This window comes from Salmo salar, chromosome 09 (assembly GCF_965601325.2).
Source record: "Salmo salar chromosome 09, fSalSal1, whole genome shotgun sequence".
NCBI lineage: Eukaryota > Metazoa > Chordata > Actinopteri > Salmoniformes > Salmonidae > Salmo > Salmo salar.
This window is the reverse complement of record NC_138299.1, coordinates 90,345,746-90,370,807: the sequence shown is the minus strand read 5'-3', so window position 1 is coordinate 90,370,807 and position 25,062 is coordinate 90,345,746. Positions and strand designations below refer to the sequence as shown.

General features: G+C 44.4%; 1 protein-coding gene across 2 annotated transcripts in view; it reads right to left on the bottom strand.

Moving 5' to 3' along the window:
* Window positions 1-25,062, bottom strand: part of LOC106612123 (glutamate receptor 1-like) — a 344,456-nt gene that overhangs the window by 47,559 nt on the left and 271,835 nt on the right. For both annotated transcript variants that reach the window (XM_045724994.2, XM_082956056.1), the window contains exons 10-11: window positions 12,531-12,737; window positions 10,761-11,209 (exon numbers count right to left, since the gene is read on the bottom strand). In XM_045724994.2, coding sequence (XP_045580950.2) covers window positions 10,761-11,209; window positions 12,531-12,737 — 656 coding nt within the window. The remainder of the gene's footprint in view (window positions 1-10,760; window positions 11,210-12,530; window positions 12,738-25,062) is intronic.

Sequence of the window (25,062 nt, the reverse complement as noted above, 5' to 3'; positions counted from 1 at the left end):
GGGCCTGAACCCCTGTCTGGTACATGGTGTTAACTCTACCTTAGATTTCCCAGAGGGCCTGAACCCCTATGGGAAATCTAATCAGAGACTCATTCAGACTCTGTCACGATTATATTTTACGGAACTTAACTAGCCTCCACAAGGACCATTTAAGTGTGTGTGTGCATGTGTGTGCGTGTACCTGTGCGTGTGCATACATGCCTGTATGGCTGCATACATATCTGTATGCCTGCATACATATCTCTGTGTCTGCCTCCGTGTGTGAGTGTGTGTATGCTTTTATGCGTGTTAGAGTGATCAAGGGTTGCTTTGATGTGAGACAATGTCCTGAAGTAAACTGAACCGGGTTATAAATCAACCACACTCTATAATACTGTCTCTTCTCTAAAGCACTGCTATAATACTATCTGTCTCTTCTCTGAAGCACTGCTATAATACTGGCTGTCTCTTCTCTAAAGCACTGCTATAATACTGGCTGTCTCTTCTCTGAAGCTCTGCTATAATACTGGCTGTCTCTTCTCTAAAGCACTGATATAATACTGGCTGTCTCTTCTCTGAAGCACTGCTATAATACTGGCTGTCTCTTCTCTAAAGCACTGCTATAATACTGTCTGTCTCTTCTCTAAAGCACTGCTATAATACTGGCTGTCTCTTCTCTAAAACACTGCTATAATACTGGATATTCTCTAAAGCACTGCTATAATACTGTCTGTCTCTTCTCTAAAGCACTGCTATAATACTGTCTGTCTCTTCTCTAAAGCACTGCTATAATACTGGCTGTCTCTTCTCTAAAGCACTGCTATAATACTATCTGTCTCTTCTCTAAAGCACTGCTATAATACTGGCTGTGTCTTCTCTAAAGCACTGCTATAATACTGTCTGTCTCTTCTCTAAAGCACTGCTATAATACTGGATATTCTCTAAAGCACTGCTATAATACTGGCTGTCTCTTCTCTAAAGCACTGCTATAATACTGGATATTCTCTAAAGCACTGCTATAATACTGGCTGTCTCTTCTCTAAAGCACTGATATAATACTGGATATTTTCTAAAGAACTGCTATAATACTGGCTGTCTCTTCTCTAAAGCACTGCTATAGTACTGGCTGTCTCTTCTCTAAAGCACTGCTATAATACTGGCTGTCTCTTCTCTAAAGCACTGCTATAATACTGGCTGTCTCTTCCCTAAAGCACTGCTATAATACTGTCTGTCTCTTCTCTAAAGCACTGCTATAATACTGGCTGTCTCTTCTCTAAAGCACTGCTATAATACTGGCTGTCTCTTCTCTAAAGCACTGCTATAGTACTGTCTGTCTCTTCTCTAAAGCACTGCTATAATACTGGCTGTCTCTTCTCTAAAGCACTGCTATAATACTGGCTGTCTCTTCCCTAAAGCACTGCTATAATACTGTCTGTCTCTTCTCTAAAGCACTGCTATAATACTGGCTGTCTCTTCTCTAAAGCACTGCTATAATACTGGCTGTCTCTTCTCTAAAGGACTGCTATAATACTGGCTGTCTCTTCTCTAAAGCACTGCTATAATACTGGCTGTCTCTTCTCTAAAGCACGGTAGATCGAAATTGCATATATCTCTTCCGCCTGTGTGATGTAGGATGTGAAATCTGACAGCACTTGAAGCTGGGATGTCCTTCCCACCATTTCATTCGCTCTTCCGACTGTCCATCAAAAGTTGGCTGAACCCTACGTCACATGCCTTACATCGTAGAGCAGCAGGAGAGAGTGGTTTTGTCGCTCTAGCACATTCAGAGATCGATTTATAGACAGTAATCTAAAATCATTCACAAATTTGAAACAAAAACCACTATCTGTTTGTCATAGAAGGACACGGTTAATAAGAGATGAAATGCGAGTTCCTGACGTGTTCAGGGAGCCAAGCTAGAGCTTTGTGAGACGTTCACGGCGGTCGGGCATACGTTTTGATCAATAGAGACCTTTAGAAAATATGCACATTTTCTCTAACACTAAACATACAAATATGTATTTTACATTCATAAGGAAGGTGAACTCTTATAGTTAGTCATTTTATAATATGATTATACTATATTTAGAAAGCATATAAGTCATTTCGGGGTCTTATTTACACAGTTTTGTTGAATAGGAAATGCATCATAAAAAATGTGTATTTGAGCTTGTGTCCTCAAAAGTGACTATACCTCTATGCAGCATTATTAGTTATTGTTAATGTCCCTCTCATGATAAATAATTACTTTTGGGATTATGTAGATTACATTTTAGATTTAGTTACATTTAAGAGGTTAAAGCTGGTCCAGCACCATTCTCCGACAATTGACTTCTCTGTTTACGCCCTGATCTGTTTCACCTGTCCTTATGCTTGTCTCCACCCTCCTCCAGGTGTTGCCCATCTTCCCCATTATCCCCTGGGTACTTATACCTGTGTTCTCGGTTTGTCTATTGCCAGTTCGTCTTGTTTGTCAAGTCAACCAGCGTTTTGTCTCAGCTCCTGCTTTTCCCCAGTCTCTCTTTTTCTCACTCTCCTGGTTTTGACCTTTGCCTGTCCTGACTCTGAGCCCGCCTGTTTGACCACTCTGCCTGCCCCTGACTCTGAGCCTGCCTGCTGTCCTGTGCCTTTGCCACTACTCTGGATTATCAACCCCTGCCTGCCTTGATTTGTCGCTTGCCTGCCCCTGTTGCTGTAATAAACATTGTTACTTCAACAGTCTGCATTTGGGTCTTACCTGAAACGTGATAGTAAAAACTGGCCTTGACTGACCCAGCAGACTTAGACCAGCTCCGCAACGCCATCTCCTCCCAGGAACCATCATTAGTAACACGAGGAGTTGCTTCGCAGTCTGATGGAAGAGTTCCAGGACTTGGCCGAACGTCACGACCTAGCATTGGACGCATTGAGGGAGCAATTCCATGGGCTGCCTACCAGGCAACCTACCACGACAGTAACCTCCCAGCCCCAAAGTAACTAGGCTGGTAGCAGCGCCGTCACCCCGGTTTCCCGGGAACGGCACCTACCAGAGGGCTACAATGGCGAATCCAGAACCTGTCGGGCCTTTCTCGCCCAGTGCTCCCTCGTCTTCGAGCTGCAGCCTTCTTCGTTCCCCCCGGACAGCTCGAAGACAGCGTACATTATTACGCTGATGTCCGGGAGGGCACTCGCCTGGGCCACAGCGGTGTGGGACCAACAATCCACCGTCTGCCTCAGTCTGGAGGTATTCGTGATGGAGGTGAGAAAAGTTTGAGGCTCCGGTTTCCGGGAGAGAGGCTGCCCGGAAGTTATTCCAGCTTCGGCAGGACTCCCTCAGTGTGGCAGACTATGCGGTGGATTTCCGCACGCTAGCAGCAGAGGGTGCCTGGAACCCGGAAGCGCTGTTCGACATGTTCCTGCACGGATTATCGGTGGAAGTAAAGGACGAGCTTGCAGCTGGGAACTACCGACGGATCTCAACTCACTCATCCCTTTAACCATCCGGATCGGTGGACGGCAACAGGAATGTAGCCGATTGCGGTCCCAATCGCTCACTCAAGGATCCCACCTTGCATCTGATGAACTCCGGAAGTTCCTGAGAGCATCTGGGCTTACCCGAGTTTCTCCATGCATACGCAGACTGCAGAACCCAGAGTTGTTTGTATTGCGGTAATACCGATCATTTTGTGACTACCTGTCCCTTCAAGAGACCTTCTCCCCCTACTCGCCCCCCTCTCCATGCCACCCTGCTGTGAGGCGACCAGTCCAAGTCTCTCCAGATACTCATCGACTCGAGGGCCGATATGAGTCTTATGGACGTTACTCTGGCGTCCGAACTAGGCATCCCCACTCAACCACTCTCCATTCCCATGAATGTTAGAGTGCTGGACGGGCGCTCTATAGGCCGGGTCACCCACCATACCACACCCATCAACCTACAAGTGTCGGGGAACCACAGCGAGACGATCCAATTCCTGCTAATTGAGTCTCTGCAGGTTCCTGTGGTATTGGGATTCTCTTGGCTCCAGCGATACAATCCCTTGATTGACTGGTCTACTGGTGCCATCGTGGGCTGGAGCCCGTTCTGCCACACTCATTGCCTGAAATCAGCTCTGCCTGCCCCGGGACGACTTCCTGGGGGCTTGGAAATTGCCCCGAACCTCTCCGCTATTTCCGCGGAGTACAAGGACCTCCGGGAGGGTTTCAGTAAGGCCCAGGTCTCTTCACTTCCGCAACACCGACCGGTACCCAAGGATAATTAGCCGGGTGCGCTGGCACGCCGCTATAGCCCCGCGGCTACACCCCCGGAAGCCGAGACCTTTTCCCCCTGCTCCAGAGTCATTAGCCCCTCTGCTGTTCGTCCTCTGTTGCCCCGTATCTGTAGTGGAGATGACTTCAGCAGTATAATGTGTTGATGTTTCCATTGTTCCTGTTGATATCCGTAGTGGAGATGACTTCAGCAGTATAATGTGTTGATGTTTCCATTGTTCCTGTTGATATCCGTAGTGGAGATGACTTCAGCAGTATAATGTGTTGATGTTTCCATTGTTCCTGTTGATATCCGTAGTGGAGATGACTTCAGCAGTATAATGTGTAGATGTTTCCATTGTTCGAGTTGATATCCGTAGTGGAGATGACTTCAGCAGTATAATGTGTTGTTGTTTCCATTGTTCCTGTTGATATCCGTAGTGGAGATGACTTCAACAGTATAATGTGTTGATGTTTCCATTGTTCCTGTTGATATCTGTAGTGGAGATGACTTCAGCAGTATAATGTGTTGATGTTTCCATTGTTCCTGATGATATCTGTAGTGGAGATGACTTCAGCAGTATAATGTGTTGATGTTTCCATTGTTCCTGATGATATCTGTAGTGGAGATGACTTCAGCAGTAGAGAATGTTCATTTCTAATCAAAGTACTACAAAATGGGCTCAATTCAAATTCCTTTTAAACAACTGTCACACATCAGAACCTACAGAGAGCATTTAAACAAACAAACCTACACAAACCACCAATCATTGAGATCTAACAGCTGAGAAGCATGTATAGGAAGAGACAGATCCGTATGAGAGAAATTCAGATGAGAGAAACAGATATCATCTGTTCAGCAGGCATGGGATTAGAAGAAGATTGTGCTTGCTTTCATATACAGTATACACATTCTCTCTCTCTCACACACACACACACACACTGTAAGGGTTTTGAAGTTATTGTTTGTAGGGCTGCCAGGTAGGTTGTACCTACCAGAGAAAATATTGGTTTCTCCTTTTTGTTTGGGAGGGAATGAGTCCCGTCTGGTCCGTCAAGTCTACACCAATACGGTTCAGACAAATTCAGGGCTGTCACAACACACACTCACACACACACACACACACACACACACACACACACACACACACACACACACACACACACACACACACACACACACACACACACACACACACACACACACACACACACACACACACACACACACACACACACACACACACACACACACACACACACACAGAGCACAGGGAGTTTCTTTTGATCTCACACTAAAAATTAGGAAACACACAGTTGGCTTTGGTTGTTAGAGAATCACACCTTGGTCTTTTGTGGTTAGTGTGTGTGTGTGTGTGTGTGTGTGTGTGTGTGTGTGTGTGTGTGTGTGTGTTTTGTGCTGTAAGCATGAAAGGAATGAGGCTTGTGAAATAATTACTGAAGAAAGAGAAATGGATATGGTCTGCTCCGCAGGCATGAGATGACATGAATATATGCAGGCACACACACATGAACGCACATACTCACTCACTCACATACTCACTCACATACTCACTCACTCACTCACTCACTCACTCACTCACTCACTCACTCACTCACTCACTCACTCACTCACTCACTCACTCACTCACTCACTCACTCACTCACTCACTCACTCACTCACTCACTCACTCACACACAAACATGCACTCACTCACACAAACTCACTCACACAATCACACACGTAATCACTCACACGCGCACTCACGTATGCACGCACGCACATACACGCCCGCCTGCACGCAGTGTCTGCCAGATCAGTTCATCACTAAATACAGAGCGACAGAGAGAGATAGGGAGGGAGAGATCTAAAAAGGAGGGATGAGGAGAGGAGGCTAGGAGAGAGAAGGAGAGATCTATGAAAGGGAGGGAGAATGGGGAAAGAGAGAAGAGAACATGGAAGGTGGGGAGGAAGATGTGGAGGCTATGAGGGAAGATGGAGGAGAGGAACAGGTGGAGGCTATGAGGGAAGATGGAGGAGAGGAATAGGTGGAGGCTATGAGGGAAGATGGAGGAGAGGAACAGGTGGAGGCTATGAGGGAAGATGGAGGAGAGATGGAGTAGAGGGGATAGAGGGATTGAAGGGGTAAGATCCCTGCTCCTCTAGCCACCTGTCTACAGAGATACACAGAGAGGGGAGGATAGAGGAGAGGAGAGAGGGTAGGAGTGAGGGGAGGAGAGGACAGAGGGGAGGAGAGGACAGAGAGGAGGAGAGGAGAGAGGAGAGAGCAGAGGAGAGTGGAGAGGGGAGGAGAGCAGAGGAGAGCGGAGAGAGGAAAGTGGAGAGAGGAGAGGATGGGAGGTTTAGGAGCTCTGAGTGACAGGTGTGACATTTACAAAGAGCACAGTAAACAAAGGATTTAGAGAGAATAAATAGCAGAGAGAGATCACACACACAGGTAGGCACACAAACACACAGGTAGGCACACAAACACACAGGTAGGCACACAAACACACAGGTAGGCACACACACACAGGTAGGCACACACACACACAAACACACACACACACACACACACACACACACACACACACACACACACACACACACACACACACACACACACACACACACACACACACACACACACACACACACAGGTAGGCACACAAATAGGCACACCCAGGTAAGCACACAAACAAACAGGTAGGCACACACACACACACACACACACACACACACACACACACACACACACACACAGGTAGGCACACAAACAAACACACAGGTAGGCACACAAACAAACACACAGGTAGGAACACAAACAAACACACAGGTAGGCACACAAACACACAGGATCACACACCCAGGCACACACATCCACGCATGCAGGCACGCACACGTACACATACGTACGCACGAACCCACACCCACAGCCCTGTCTCTACAGAGCTCTAGGCAGACATTCCTTTAGAGCCAGCCAATCAGAATGCATTAAGGAACAGACAAAGGGAGGGGAATTTACGGCTGTCTCTGGATGCATCCCATATAGCACCCTATTCCCTATATAGTGCACTACTATAGGCCCTGTTCAAAAGTAGTTCACTATATAGGGAATAGGGTGCCATTTGGGATGCAGGCCCTGTCTCTCTTCAGACGGCAACGTGTGGAAATGAAACGCCACAGCGCTGATTAATACCAGCTGAACATCATTAACGTCTTCTGTAAACTCGTTGTCTCTGATTAAATGGAAGACAGTACAGGCAGCTTAAAGAATCACTGTCTCTCCTCACAGATGTAAAACAAACATTCTGTTCTCTTGAGTGACCAAATAAAAACAGACAAAACTGGTCAAAAACAAAGTTAAAGCATTTTAAAAACTAGCCCAGCAAAGACTGACTGTGGCTCTTCAGGAGACCACACTTGTATGGAGCTATGGACAAATAACAGTTGAGTTTGATGAAGGCAGCCCTCTCTGGAGACAAGTCCAGATGTCCACACATGAAGTAATGGGGCCAGCTCATCTGGGAATGATGAGTACAGTAGATTGCACTGTACCACTGCTGTAGACCCCAGTGGGGAGGGAGAGAGAGAGAGAGAGTATGTTTACACTTGCTTTGGCAATGTAAACATATGTTTCCTATGCCAATAAATCCCCTTAAATTGAAATTTAATTGAGAGAGAGAGATGACATTCTCCTTCATTGGACAGACTGGCAGATCCATATTTACTGGAGTGGTGTGTTCTGTTACGCTGTGAGAGCACATTCTGCATGTCTGTGTGTGTGTTTGCTATGCTAGCTTAGCAGCATGCTGCCACCAGCTGAAGGGTAATAGCAGAAACAGCAGGGACAGAGGAAGGCCTTTGATTTATCCAATCTAGTCCCCATACGGCAAGGCTCTTACAATCACAATCTCTCTCCATTGGTCCAGTGAGTCAGTCAGTGCCTTGGAAGACACAGGTGATGATGCTATTCCTCTCCCCTCTTCTCCCCTCACTTTCCTCTCCTTTTTCTGTCCTCCTCTCCTTCCCTCTCCTTCTCTCCTCCTTTTCCTCCTCTCCCCTCTTCTGCCCTCACTCTCCTCTCCTTTTTCTGTCCTCCTCTCCTCTCCTTCTCTCCTCCTTTTCCTCCACTCCCCTCATCTCCTCTCCTCTCCTCCTCTCAGTAGGTCTCTCTGGTGTCCCTGAGAGAGAGTCAACCTTTCTGTGTCTCTAATTTCAGACACTTTAATGAGATTCTTAATTGGTGACCTTTAGAGAGGGGGACTGATGGTGGGACTGTTGATCAATGCTCTCACTCCGGGGGGAGCCAGACAGAGCTAGTGACACTACTTAATACACAATATCGAGCCAGCCACCCTTCAGCGCAGTTCACTTTGGAGTGGACAGAGTTTAGTTGGTGAAAGTGTTTTCTTTGTGTTTTCTTTGTGATGGTTGGACTGGCGCCATGTGGGGTCTCCTGAGTGGCGCGGTGGTCTAAGACACTGCATCTCAGTGATATAGGCGTCACTGCAGTACCTGGTTCCAATCCAGGATGCATCACATCTGGCCGTGATTGGTTCCATAGGACGGCACACAATTGGCACAGCATCCGGGTTTGGCCGGGGTAGGCTGTCATTGTAAATAAGAATTTGTTCTTAACTGACTTGACTAGTTAATAAAGGTTAAATACAGATCTGGGACCTAGCTATATTAAAAACAGAGATACTTTATAATGTCTTCAATGAGGTCATAGTTTTTGCTTCTCTAGTTTTGAAGCATTTTAAAATCCCACTTCTGTCCCACTGTAGGTTTGTGACACACAACTAGTGTAACTGAAAGAGTAGGACTACGGAAGTGTCTTTCTGGGACTGTTTTTAAGTATTCAATGACAGCTGACTTCGTGTAATGTGTTCTGTGATGACAATGATCATAGAGAACTGTTTTAGTCCTGTTTAATCTAACTGACAGACAGAACGACAGACAGACAGAGGGACAGACAGAGGGACAGACAGAGGGACAGACAGACAGACAGACAGACAGACAGACAGACAGACAGACAGACAGACAGACAGACAGACAGACAGACAGACAGACAGACAGACAGACAGACAGACAGACAGACAGACAGACAGACAGACAGACAGACAGAGTATATTGGGACAGACACACACACACAACAACAATAACAAACCCTAAAAGTTGATGTCCAAGTCCAAACAATCACAGAGAAGAGTGTTTATTACCTTTTCAACCATGAACAGTAACACTACTTGTAACCTAAAAGCTCTCTAAGACAACAGTCTTTTACACAGCACAAAGTGGTACTAAGAAAACCCTACTGAATTGGGGAGAACCAAAAATAACAATAATGGACTGGAGCCTGCAGGGCCGGATTGGGACAAGAATTTATCCCCGGCATCTTGGTAGGGGGGCGGGCTGTTGCCCACTGATCAGCCAAAGGCTCATTATAGATTAGTATAACAGAAAATTTAACAGGCTCATGGATCACAGACCTTGTCACCTTTTTCATGTTTTATTCTGAAATGAAATAAAACATTTTGTGGGTGTCCTTTTCTACCAGCCACTCAACAACAAAAAATGTATCCAGCCCATCTGGCATTTGCCAGAATTACCAGATAGCCAATCTGTGCCTGGGAGTCTGGTTACATCATGTGTAACTTCCACTAAGTCACAGCCTGGCCTGACATGAACTAATGACCTTTTGTGTGGGTGGGGAGGGGGGCTGAATGATGGGGTGTTGTGTCAATTGAGTCTCTGTATTAATGTGGAAGCAGCAGCACTATGTCCAAGTCAAATTTACCTTCGGGGACAATAAAGTATATCATACCATCATATAATATATCCAATCTACATCAGATTTAGCTCACTTCATTTGGATAGTCCATCTGTACGAGATCTGGAGCCTGCAGGTTTTTTGTTCTACCTGATAGTTAATTGCACACACCTGGTGTCCCAGGTCTAAATCAGTCCCTGATTAGAGTGGAACAATGAAAACATGCAGTGGAACTGGCTTCCAGGTCCAGAGTTGAGTTTGAGGGATCTACAGACTATCAGGGACATTTCAACTAACTATCTACTAACCCTAACCTTAACCTTTATCCTAACCCTAAACTTAGCCCTTACCCTTATTCTAAACCAAACTATAACCTTAACCCTTACCCTTATTCTAAACCTAACCCTAAATGTAACCTTAGCCTTAGCTAAGCCTTAGCAACAGATAGTTTGTTGATAGTATGACCCTCTATAGAGCATCTAAAGATGGAAAATACGGATTATCCAAATAAAGTGATGACCCAGATCTACCCATTGTATTTCTACCCCATTGTATTTCTACATCAGATATTCCCATTGTATTTCTACCCCATTGTATTTCTACATCAGATCTACCCATTGTAATTCTACATCAGATCTACCCACTGTATTTCTACCCCATTGTATTCTACATCAGATCTACCCATTGTATTTCTAACTCAGATCTACCCATTGTATTTCTAACCCATTGTATTTCTACATCAGATCTACCCATCATATTTCTACGTGGGATTCTTACCTGGGTGAGATGTCACATCCCTGCTGCATGAAGGCTCCCAGGGAGAACCAGAGAGAGTTGAAGATGCCAAACTCGTTGGTCTGTTCCTGATTCTGCTGGTTCTGGCCTGGCTGACCAGGACTCTGCCCCGACTGTAACCCAGCACCGGGCCCCGTCGGCTGGGTTGGGGTCTGAGGGTCGGCCTCCTCTTCATAGTCCTCTGCGTGCCACTCGTAGGGGCTGAAGCGACTCACCAGGAACAGGACCACGCTCACACCGATGTAGGCGAACACGATACACATCCAGATCTCATAGGCCAGCGGGTCCAGGAAGGAGAAGACACCTGGTTTAGACTTGGTGGGCTTCTTGATCATGATGGAGATGCCCAGAGACATAAATGGCTTGGAGAAGTCGATCACCTCTTCTCGAACCAGGGTGATGGTCAGTGGGGCTACCGCCACGTCTGCTTTCTGGAGGAGAGAAGGGGAGAAGGGGAGGAACAGAGGTAGAGAGAGAGGAAGGGAAGGAGGGCGAGAGAGGTAGAGAGGGAGGGAGGTAGAGAGAGAGGTAGGGAGGGAAGGAGGTAGAGAGGGAGAGAGAGGGAAAGAGAGACATGTTAGCAAGAAATATAGAGTTGTGCTGTCACATTGACCATGAAATACACTCAAGCTCAAAAAATATTCAAAAGAACACAATATCCCAAGGTGTATACATATGTAGGTTCTTCATTTGAGCCAGTTTGCTACAGCAGGAAAATAATCCTGCAGCAACAGGATATGTGAATTATTATGTGGATTATAATGAATGGACATTTTTGTAGGGGTTGATATATTTCTCTTTAGAGCAAATTAAATCCATAGAGCTAGATACTGTCCAGTACAGTAGGTGTGCTGGAGGAGGACAAAGAAGGAAAGAAAATACTGAAGGTAGTCATTATACATACAGCATAAGACTGAACACACACCGGGATTTTGTTTAACAAGAAACACTCAAATCCTGACCTTGATCTCCTGCAGACCCCGTTCTCCCACCCTCACACCCACACCAATCTCCCCATAGCATCACAAAGACCCTTTTAACAGCAGAGATCGGCGCCATGGTGTGCAACGGGTCCTCTTTGTTACAAATGAACTTCCTATGGATGTGTGTGTGTGTGTGTGTGAGTGTATGTGGGCAGATTGCAGGAGATGGGAATGAACAGTTGTTCTTTAGTTACAGTACATACACTTAACCTCCCTGTCACCTCCTCAAGCATTGAGCTGCCCGTCTCTGAGTCACAACCAGGGAGAGAGAGAGAGAGAGAGAGAGAGAGAGAGAGAGAGAGAGAGAGAGAGAGAGAGAGAGGGAGGGAGAAAGGGAGAGAGAGAGAGAGGGAGGGAGAAAGGGAGAGAGAGAGAGAGAGAGAGAGGGAGGGAGAAAGGGAGAGAGAGAGGGAGAAAGGAAGAGAGAGAGAGAGAGAGAAAGAGAGAGAGAGAGAGGGAGAGCGAGAGAGAGAGAGAGGGAGAGTCCACTGTGTACTAAGCTATTTAAAGCTTTATTGTTGAGCATTGAAAACAGATTTTCTGTGAAAAATATATACTTCTTTGAAAGGACCAACATGTTTGGCAGACAGTATTGATGCAAACATTATAGTGTCAGGAAGATTTTTTTTGCAGTGACATCAACATAAAAATACAATGTGACAACTATGAACGTTAACCACCTCCAGAAATGTTATGGACACTTATGACCTCCCATTATGAGCACTTACAAACCCCCTTTATAAGCTCTAATGACCATATGAGCACTCACCCCGTACACCAGCTCTCCGACCATGCCGTTCCACATCTTGGTCTCGGGGTCTCTGGCTCCATACTTCCCATCTGAGACCACCTTCAGTTTGTAGTGGTATCCAACGTGCTTGGCGATCTCAGCCGCTAGCTCCACAATGTAACCCTCGTACTTATCGTTCCCTGACAGCTGATCATGGTTCTTCTTCAGCATCACGTATGGGGATTCCTGTAGGAGAGGGAGGGTGCATACATTCAGGGTTGGGCTCAATTCCATTTCAATTCCAATTCAGGAAGTACACTGAAATTCCAATTCCTATTCTCTTCAATGCTTTTCAATAAGGAAAATGTATTTTCTGAATTGACTTGAATTGAACCCAATCATGGATACAGTTCCAATATGATCACATTAAAGATGATTATTGGATGGAATGATAAAGGTTAGTACCAGGGAGTGTAATGACATGAAACATTAGTATGACTGGTGGATGAACTGTGATGACAGAGAGTAGGGGGGTTGTAAAATAGGGTCCTTGTAGCAGCCGTAAGGGAAGACATGTTGCAGGAGGCAGCAGGATCAGGTACACAAGTTGTGCTATTATTAAGGTCCACAGTTGACGATGGTGGTCCGGACATTAAATGGACAATAAAAAATTATAAAAAGTGGATATTTACAAAATAACTTCTTCATGAAAAGAAAATGCCTTGCAGCAGGCATATCTGTCTATTCCATTCAGACTAAGGTTGGGGTATCAGGCTAGCGTCAGCCTCCACTCACAATTACCAAGATGAATCGGCAAAATTGCTCCAAAAAAGGAAATTGTATTCTCTTAGCCCCTCCCTGGGACATACAGTGTATTCAAAAAGAATTCAGACCCATTGACTTTTTTCACATTGTTACATTACTGCCTGATTCTAAAATTGATTAAATAAAAATGTTCCTCATCAATCTACACACAATACCCCATAGTGACAATGCGAAAAACAGGTTTTTAGAAATGTTTACACATTTCTTAAAAATAAAAACAGAAATACTTTATTTACATAAGTATTCAGACCCTTTGCTATGAGACTCGAAATTGAGCTCAGGTGCATCCTGTTTCCATTGATCATCCTTGAGATGTTTCTACAACTTGGAGTCCACCTGTGGTAAATTCAATTCATTGGACATGATTTGGAAAGGCACACACCTGTCTTTATAAGGTCCCAAGGTTGACAGTGCATGTCAGAGCAAAAACCAAGCCATGAGTTCAAAGGAATTGTCCGTAGAGCTCAGAGACAGGATTGTGTCGAGGCACACATCTTTGGAAGGGTACCAACTGATTTCTGCAGCATTGAAGGTCCCCAAGAACACAGTGGCCTCCATGATTACTAAATGGAAGAAGTTTGGCACCACCAAGACTCTTCCTAGAGCTGGGAGAAGGGCCTTTGTCAGGGAGGTGACTAAGAACCCGATCGTCACCCGATGGAGCTCCAGAGGTCCTCTGTGGAGATGGGAGAAACTTCCAGAAGGACAACCTTCTCTGCAACACTCCACCAATCAGGCCTTTACGGTAGAGTGGCCAGACTGAAGCCACTCCTCAGTAAAAGGAACATGACAGCCCGCTTGGATTTTGCCAAAAGGCACCTAAAGACTCTCAGACCATGAGAAACAAGATTCTCTGGTCGGATGAAACCAAGATTGAACTATTTGGCCTCAATGCCGAGCATCACGTCTGGAAGAAACCTGGCATCATCCCTACGGTGAAGCATGGTGGTGGCAGCATCATACTCTGGGGATGTTTTTCAGCGGCAGGGACTGGAAGACTAGTCAGGATCTGGGGAAAGATGAACAGAGATGAAAACCTGCTCCAGAGCGCTGAAGACCTCAGATTGGGGTGAAGGTTGTGGTGGTTCATTTCTTTACTATCAAATGAGGAGAGACAAACGTATCACACAAGTCAGAGTTATACTTAAACTAAATCTTTAATCACTTATTAATAAGGGAGCAGGTCAATACAACACACACATATAAAGTGAATCGATTGAGTGCTCTACGATAATGATGGCTGGTCATGGCTGGTCGATGATTCACGCTCAGATGTTTCCTTGAGAGCCCCGAGACAAAAGTACAAAGGTCTTTTATAGCCAAGATACATCCCTTTCAACCTACATGATGAACAACAGATATATAGAATGTGTCACAAGGTTAAGATCTGTATGAAAGATACCTATAATACATAGCAGACAGTATCTGCTGGGTCAACAGTTTTCATTGTATAGACCAGTGTCTGGCCCTCTGACTCCAAACTGGAGCCATCTCTCCCTGGTACAGTATAGAACAGAAACATTCACTCATGCTCTGGAATGGTCTTTAGGTTTTATCACCCAAAAGACATCGTGAATCTCCTGTCAGTGTTATCTCCCAGAGGCCCATCCTCAGTAGAACACACACACAATAGTTAAGAATACTCTATTCTGTTGCATAAAACAACCATTTGATGCAATAAAAGTATTATAACATAGTCTTGCAATTTTCCACCATAAGGTTCACCTTCCAACAGGACAACGACCCTCAGCACACAGTCAAGACCCTGAATGTCCTTGATTGGCCCAGCCAGAGCCCAGACTTGAACCCGATCGAACATCTCTGGAGAGACCTGAAAATAGCTGTGCAGCGACACTCCCCATCCAACCTGACAGAGCTTTAGAGGATCTGAATAGAAGAATGGGAGAAACTTCCCAAATACGGGTGTGGCAAGATTCGAGGCTGTAATCGCTGCCAAAGGTGCATCAACAAAATACTTAGGTTAAGGGTCTGAATACTTATGTAAATGTGATATTTCAGTTGGTTTTTTTACATTTGCAAACATTTCTAAAAACCTGTTTTTGCTTTGTCATCATGGGGTATTGATGAGGGACATTTTCCTTTTTTAAATACATTTTATAATAACACTGTAATCTAACAAAATGTGGAAAACCTCAAGGGGTCTGAATACTTTCACTGTATCACTGTCAAAATTACATAACTGGTATTCAATGTAAAATGCATACCAAAATCATTCATTACATTGTATATTGGTCATTCTATAGAATGATCTTCTACCTCATGGGTCATGCAAATGTGTATGTGGACTTTAACCTTTTATTGCAGAGGGCTAAATCAAGGTCACAATGTTTCTAGGTAGTCTTAAACAAATCTACTTTGAAACAAAAGTCTACACCTCACAGACATGGTTGTGGGTTTAAAGAAGAAGAAGACACCTGTACCATGTCAGATATAGAGTTGAAGTGTGTTACATTTTGAGTTTGCATCCCAATATTACACTTTATATACATCACAGAAGACTGAACTAGAACAAAAAACATTTTACATAAAAACACAGGATTTTCTGCGTTTAAATCAAAATAATGTTGATAAATTTTGAAATTATGAGAAATAATAATAACATTCCACCCATGAGGTCACTAGGTAATTTCACTGCAGGAAAGGGGTAAACGCTGCGCCCACAGGATTGGAAATGGTTAGTGAAATGCAACAAAATTGTGCCAAAATGAAACAACATTTTTACAAGGTTGCAGTAAATGTTAAGGAAATAAATGTAACGCTAGTGATTATTGTAAGCTAATGTGGAATATAGATTTAACAGACATGTAGGCTAGTTTAACTTGGGGATACATTAAGAAACATTTAGAACGCGGTAACAAAAGCACTCTGAAATGGCGGGAGTTTGTAGAGCGCACTAGTTACCTGACAGATCTAGTCCTATTCTGAGGAGATCTGTTCTGTTCATAGTTCATTTGATAGGGAAGTACAGATACTGGTTTTTATAATCAGAAATATGTACTGCATATCTGAGATTTTCTATGTTATTGCCACTGAGATGGGGATTTTTCTATTCAGAAAATACCCTTCATGTCACATGAAAGATTTCTGTGTGAGTGACAGAGAAGTGAACTGACTGAGATGTAACCTGTTGTGCCACAAAGGTTTATGTTGCTGCTACTTGGACGGATTAAACTATAGAAAAGAACTCCTTGTAACCAGATTCTTTATCATCGAACCCACAGGCCCTTCAGAGGAGGTCATTTATTCATTTAGATTTACAATACCGTTAAAATATTGACACACTGAAGATCGATATTAGATGGATTTAATATCTCTTCATTCAAAGACTCAGTCATGGACACTCTTACAAACAGTTGTGGCTGCTTAGTGTGATGTACTGTTGTCCCTACCTTTTTGTCCTTTGTGCTGTTGTCTGTGCCCAATAATGTTTGTACTATGTTTTGTACTGCTACCATGTTGTGCTGCTGCCATGTTGTGTTGCTACCATATTGTTGTCATGTTGTTGTCTTAGGTCTCTCTATATGTAGTGTTGTGGTATCTCTCACGATGTGTGTTTTGTCCTATATGTTTATGTGAAAAATGGAATCCCATCCCCCGTCCCCCCCTAATATTTGCAAAGAGGGACATTAGAATGAGGTAATATCCATATACAACCCTGGGGAGGTGAGACATAAAATGTTACCAGCTCATAAAGTTTATCCCCAGTTTCCTCAAGTTGAGACCACAGATGTGATGCTTTATATTCAGGAGAACATACAGAGTAGCAGCTTACACAGTAATGGAATAGAATGGAGCTACTTGTAGCGGGGTGCGTAACTGGAGGCAGAGAAGTCAGGCGCAGGAGACCAGAACTGGGTAATAATCGGAGATTTATTAAGCAAAACCAACGGCATCCAGAACAACAAGATAAATGGGCACAAAAATAACCCGTCGTGCGCTCACGGGGAACGTGCACAAGCACTACAATAAACAATCCCAAAACACACGGAAAATGAAAAGTGGATCGATGATGGCGCTGAGCGCCGCCCGATCGATGATGACGCCAAGCGCCGCTCGAACAAGGAGAGGACCCGACTTCGGCGGAAGTCGTGACACTACTAATGTCTTGTTCTATTGAGGAACTCTCCTGGAGAGGTATTTCAATAGGATGGTTAATGTTTGATCATTAAGCCATGACCATGGTGGAATAATAATTGTTAATAAGCCTACAATTAAACCAAGAAAGATAATTAGACAATTGATCTTTAGGAATCATTAAATATTTGTCACAACGATGGAGTAGGCCTAAAGTTAGTCACTTACACAATTAGCTATTTCATGATTACATATCATTAGACTGTATGGCCTTTTCACAACCATAGCGTAATATTCAACCCAGAAAGATCATTATATTTGACAAGTATGGCGGTGCTGCCTGCCTGGTACCCTGGAGGTTCATTATGTTGACATCACAAAGACACCTGGTGAACCTGACACGGACAGGTTTATTAGTGGTCCATACACTGTGTGTGTTGTGTGTGCGTGTGCGGGAGAGTACAGCAGACAATCACTGCCAGCCCACCTCTGTTCTGAGAGGTTATCCTATTCCTGTTCTACCAGCTAGGCAACCAATTGGACCTTTTCAGAGATATTGGACATCCTAGCAAGATTACAGCTGACATGGCACCTGAGGCCCTGTACTCTCACTATTTTTTTCTCTCTCACTCTCTCTCTCTCTCTCTTGCTCTTACACACACTATGTCTCTTTTTCTTTTTTTCTCTTGCTCCATACAAGTACATTTCTAGCAAACCTGTATTGAACAAACCCAGATAGCACATGACGTTCTAAGAACCATGTGTTCCTTAGTCATTGGTGAGAGTGTGGTTGTCCTATGGTTATTGCATACAACCTTCCCACAACGTTCTGGGAATGGTGCAGGATAGTTGCTTGGCTTTGGAACATTCTCAGCACATTTAAGGAACTTGACAAAATAACATTATTGCTTCAAGGTTCTATTTAAAGTAATGTTCTCAAATTGTTCCAAGAAACAATGTTCTTCTGTGGAAATTTCAGTACTTCAGCTTAACGTTTTCTGCAGGTTTCCTTGCGGTTCTACTGACAGTCAGGTTCTCAGAACATTAAGAAAACTTTTCATAAAAACCACAAGAAAACATTAGTAACGTTCAAAGAACGTTCTAAGAATGTTATTGAAAAACATATACATTCCGTTCTCAGCGTCAACAAAACTCTCTCTATCCTTTATCTTGTTAAGTTTGTTCAGGTGTGTTGGCCGCGCCCACTAATCGGCCACACCTGATCTTAATGAGTTATTTTTGAATAGACTAAAATGAACAGCTTTTTTGCATGCCATGTTTATGAGTAAAAAAAATATGGCATGCTAACTCCATCCTGGTGGTGCAGTGGACTAATTTCAAGGATAGAGAACAGAAGATCATAGGTTCAAATCTCACTGGCACTGTGCCACAATAAAAAATAAATGTGTTGCATGGAAATTAATTTCCATGTGTCCTATCTGTGCTTGGAGTTCAGAACAGTTAACATAAACTAAGCTAGCAGCGTTATTAAAAGACTTATTGAAACATTCAGTAAACATTTTATTATTCAAAAACCCCTAAATAACGTATTATTACTGTCCTCAGAATGTTAATAAAACCTCCCAGGAAAACGTTCAGGGAATCATTGTAAAACGTTCTCAGAACCTCCCTGGAACTAAATTGTAACGTTCCCAGAGAAGGTGAAATTTTCACTTTCGTTCTCAGAACGTTTAAAAAACATTCTGTTTTACAGGTCAAGAAATGTGTGGCTTCGTTCCCAGAACTAATGAAAAACCAAAAACAGACGTTCCAACAACTTCCAAGGAACCAAATGTGCTAGCTGGGAACCAACTAAATAAGTAAAAATGTCAAAGAGCGATAGAGCTCTAGATGAGCCAGAGCAGAGCAGTAATGGTACACTTGAGGAAGTAGCAGAGGAGAACCAATACCCACAAGTCGTTTCAAGCTACAGTAGCAATTTAAGCTAAGACTACGCCCAGCGCACAAATCCTTACATTTTATATTTTATCAGCTGCTGTAGAGGCCAGTTTTCCTCTGTGTGTTACGGTAATAACTGTCCCCCTGCTGGTTACAGATGAGTGGAATGTAATCATCACTACACACAGAGCCTCTAGGTCTGGCAGAAAGACAGGACCCCAGGGAGGGAGTGGAGAGAAAGGTCAGTTTCAGAGCAGTTTGACAGGCCAACACACACACACACACCACACTAACGCCACACACACACACACACACACACCCCACTAACGCCACACACACACAGACACACACAAAAACACACACACGCACGCACACACACAGATAGCAGGTCCACTAGGACTCACTGTCTCACTGACCTATAATAGGTCAACAGAGACCGGCTGTCACTCAGGCGGAGAACCAACACACATACAGAACACCATGGCTTTGGACAGATCTTCTAGAAATGCACCCGTTCTTCCTTCCTTATGGACCCTTTCTTCTTTCATTCCTTCCTAACATCCTAAAGCAGAGATAATCAAAGTATTCTAATGCATCCAGTTATACAGTATCTCATGCCTGACAGTTGATGAGGGTTCTTGAACAGTGTAATAATTCCTCTTGGAAAGACAATTTAGTTGTATTCTATAGTTGTGCCTATTGTAAACTATAGTTTTGGCAAGTAGGGTAGGACATCTACTTTGTGCATGACACAAGTAATTTTTACAGCAATTGTTTACAGACAGATTATTTCACTTATAATTCACTGTATCACAATTCCAGTGGGTCAGAAGTTTACATACACTAAGTTGACTGTGCCTTCAAACAGCTTGGAAAATTCCAGAAATGATGTCATGGCTTTAGAAGCTTCTGATAGACTAATTGACATAATTTGAGTCAATTGGAAGTGTACCTGTGGATGTAGTTCAAGGCCCACCTTCAAACTCAGTGCCTCTTTGCTTGGCATCATGGGAAAGTTAAAAGAAATCTGCCAAGACCAAAACAATTGTAGACCTCTACAAGTGTGCTTCATCCTTGGGAGCAATTTCCAAACGCCTGAAGGTACCACGTTCATCTGTACAAACAATAGTACGCAAGTATAAACACCATGGGACCATGCAGCCGTCATACTGCTTAGGAAGGAGACGCGATCTGTCTCCTAGAGATGAACGTACCTTGGTGCGAAAATTGCAAATCAATCCCAGAACAACAGAAAAGGACCTTGTGAAGATGCTGGAGGAAACAGGTACAAAATGATCTATATCCACAGTGAAATGAGTCCTATATCGACATAACCTGAAAGGCAGCTCAGCAAGGAAGAAGCTACTGCTCCAAAACCGCCATAAAAAAGCCAGACTACGATTTGCTACTGCACATGGGAACACAGATTTTACTTTTTGGAGAAATGTCCTCTGGTCTGATGAAACAAAAATAGAACTGTTTGGCCATAATGACCATCGTTATGTTTGGAGGAAAAAGGGGGAGGCTTGCAAGCCAAAGAACACCATCCCAACCGTGAAGCACGGGGGTGGCAGCATCATGTTGTGGGTATGCTTTGCTGCAAGAGGGAATGGTGCACTTCACAAAATAGATGGCATCATGAGGTAGGAAAATGATGTGGATATATTGAAGCAACATCTCAAGACATCAGTCAGAAAGTTAAAGCTTGGTCGCAAATGGGTCTTCCAAATGGACAATGACCCCAAGCATACTTCCAAAGTTGTGCTTCACCTGAAATACTTTTCCATCAGTCTTGAAGGAGTCCCCACATATGCTATGCTGAGCACTTGTTGGCTGCTTTTCCTTCACTCTGCGGTCTGAGTCATCCCAAACCATCTCAATTTGGTTGAGGTCGGGGGATTGTGGCCAGGTCATCTGATGCAGCCCTCCATCACTCTCCTTCTTGGTCGAATAGCCCTTACACAGCCTGGAGGTGTGTTGGGTCATTGTCCTGTTGAAAAACAAATGATAGTCCCACTAAGCCCAAACCAGATGGGATGGCGTATCGCTGCAGAATGCTGTGGTAACCATGCTGGTTAAGTGTGACTTGAATTCTAAATAAATCACAGACAGTGTCACCAGCAAAGCACCCCCACACCTCCTCCTCCATGCTTTACGGTGGGAAATACACATGTGGAGATCATCTGTTCACCCAGGCCACGTCTCACAAAAAAAATCTCAAATTTGGACTCCAGACCAAAGGACAAGTTTCCACCGGTCTAATGTCCATTGCTCGTGTTTCTTGACCCAAGCAAGTCTCTTCTTCTTATTGGTCCTTTAGTAGTGGTTTCCTTACTGCAATTCGACATGAAGGCCTGATTCACACAGTCTCCTCTGAACAGTTGATTTTGAGATGTGTCTGTTACTTGAACTCTGTGAAGCATTTATTTGGGCTGCAATTTCTGAGGCTGGTAACTGTAATGAACTTATCCTCTGCAGAGATAACTCTGGGTCTTCCATTCCTGTGACGGTCCTCATGAGAGCCAGTTTCATCATAGCGCCTGATGGGTTTTGCGACTGCACTTGAAGAAACTTTCAAAGTCTTTATATTTTCCGTATTGACTGACCTTGATGTCTTAAAGCAATGATCGACTGTCGTTTCTCTTTGCTTATTTGAGCTGTTCTTGCCATAATATGGACTTGGTCTTCTACTAAATAGGGCTATCTTCAGTACACCCCACTACCTTATCACAACACAACCGATAGGCTGAAATGCATTAAAAAGGAAAGAAATTCCACAAATTATCTTTTAAGAAGGCACACCTGTTAATTGAAATGCATTCCAGGTGACTACCTCATGAAGCTGGTTGAGAGAATCCCAAGAGTGTGCAAACCTGTCATCAAGGCAAAGGGTGGTTACTTTTGAAGAATCTCAAATATAAAATATATTTTGATTTGTTTAACACTTTTTTGGTTAGTACATGATTCCATATGTGTTATTTCATAGTTTTGATGTATTCACTATTATTCTACAATGTAGAACATAGTAAAAATAAAGAAAAACCCTTGAATGAGTAAGTCTATAGCCTGGTCTTAAAACAACACTATGACTGCCTGTAAAGGCACCAAGCCTTCCTGTAATCCTTTCTCCCTTCCTCCACACACACACACACACACGTGCGCACACACACACGCACGCACGCACACACACACGCACACAGCTTGCCTCTCGTCTTAACACGGCTCTGCACGACAGGCGGGCGGCAAGCTGCTGAAATCCCTCACCCCAATAACCCTCTCCGTGGAGGTCTGCTGGAGGCCTGGGTGTGTGCAAACCTTAGCCCAGATCCCTTCTCCCTGAAACAATCCTCAGTCCAGCTCCCTTCTCCCTCTCCACCCACCTTTAACAGACCACTAAGACTTTAGCTCACTGAGTCCTCACTACGGTTTACAGCAAAACCTAATGATTGAGTTTTCTAAATGTGGGTGGTGGTGTTGGTAGTGTGGTTGTGAGTTACTCTATGCAGACCTGGCAATATCCCCCATACAGTGAGGGAAAAAAGTATTTGATCCCCTGCTGATTTTGTACGTTTGCCCACCGACAAAGAAATGATCAGTCTATAATTTTAATGGTAGGTTTATTTGAACAGTGAGAGACAGAATAACAACAAAACAATCCAGAAAAACGCATGTCAAAAATGTTATAAAAGGAATTGCATTTTAATGAGGGAAATAAGTATTCGACCCCCCTGCAAAACATGACTTAGTACTTGGTGGCAAAACCCTTGTTGGCAATCACAGAGGTCAGACGTTTCTTGTAGTTGGCCACCAGGTTTGCACACATCTCAGGAGGGATTTTGTCCCACTCCTCTTTGCAGATCTTCTCCAAGTCATGAAGGTTTCAAGGCTGACGTTTGGCAACTCGAACCTTCAGCTCCCTCCACAGATTTTCTATGGGATTAAGGTCTGGAGACTGGCTAGGCCACTCAAGGACCTTAATGTGCTTCTTCTTGAGCCACTCCTTTGTTGCCTTGGCCGTGTGTTTTGGGTCATTGTCATGCTGGAATACCCATCCACGACCTATTTTCAATGCCCTGGCTGAGGGAAGGAGGTTCTCACCCAAGATTTGATGGTACATGGCCCCGTCCATCGTCCCTTTGATGCGGTGAAGTTGTCCTGTCCGCTTAGCAGAAAAACATCCCCAAAGCATAATGTTTCCACCTCCATGTTTGATGGTGGGGATGGTGTTCTTGGGGTCATAGGCAGCATTCCTCCTCCTCCAAACACGGCAAGTTGAGATGATGCCGAAGAGCTCCATTTTGGTCTCATCTGACCACAACACTTTCACCAAGTTGTCCTCTGAATCATTCAGATGTTCATTGGCAAACTTCAGACGGGCATGTATATGTGCTTTCTTGAGCAGGGGGACCTTGCGGGCACTGCAGGATTTCAGTCCTTCACGGCGTAGTGTGTTACCAATTGTTTTCTTGGTGACTATGGTCCCATCTGCCTTGAGATCATTGACAAGATCCTCCCGTGTAGTTCTGGGCTGATTCCTCACCGTTCTCATGATCATTGCAACTCCACGAGGTGAGATCTTGCATGAAGCCCCAGGCCGAGGGAGATTGACAGTTATTTTGTGTTTCTTCCATTTGCGAATAATCACACCAACTGTTGTCACCTTCTCACCAAGCTGCTTGGCGATGGTCTTGTAGCCCATTCCAGCCTTGTGTAGGTCTACAATCTTGTCCCTGACACCCTTGGAGAGCTCTTTGGTCTTGGCCATGGTGGAGAGTTTGGAATCTGATTGATTGATTGCTTCTGTTGACAGGTGTCTTTTATACAGGTAACAAACTGAGATTAGGAGCACTCCCTTTAAGAGTGTGCTCCTAATCTCAGCTCGTTACCTGTATAAAAGACACCTGGGAGCCAGAAATCTTTCTGATTGAGAGGGGGTCGAATACTTATTTCCCTCATTAAAATGCAAATCAATTTATAACATTTTTGACATGCGTTTTTCCTGGATTTTTTTGTTGTTATTCTGTCTCTCACTGTTCAAATAAACCTACCATTAAAATTATAGGCTGATCATTTCTTTGTCAGTGGGAAACGTACAAAATCAGCAGGGGATCAAATACTTTTTTCCCTCACTGTACCACCCACCTACCACCTCCCACTACCCCAAGCTAGAGGACCTGGAGCCTGTCCTCCATACCTACCACCTCCCACTACCCCAAGCTAGAGGTCCTGGAGCCTGTCCTCCATACCTACCACCTCCCACTACCCCAAACTAGAGGACCTGGAGCCTGTCCTCCATACCTACCACCTCCCACTACCCCAAGCTAGAGGTCCTGGAGCCTGTCCTCCATACCTACCACCTCCCACTACCCCAAACTAGAGGACCTGGAGCCTGTCCTCCATACCTACCACCTCCCACTACCCCAAACTAGAGGACCTGGAGCCTGTCCTCCATACCTACCACCTCCCACTACCCCAAGCTAGAGGACCTGGAGCCTGTCCTCCATACTTACCACCTCCCACTACCCCAAGCTAGAGGACCTGGAGCCTGTCCTCCATACCTACCACCTCCCACTACCCCAAGCTAGAGGACCTGGAGCCTGTCCTCCATACCTACCACCTCCCACTACCCCAAGCTAGAGGACCTGGAGCCTGTCCTCCATACCTACCACCTCCCACTACCCCAAGCTAGAGGACCTGGAGCCTGTCCTCCATCCATAAGTTAGAGGCCCTGTCTGTGGGCAGGAGACATCAA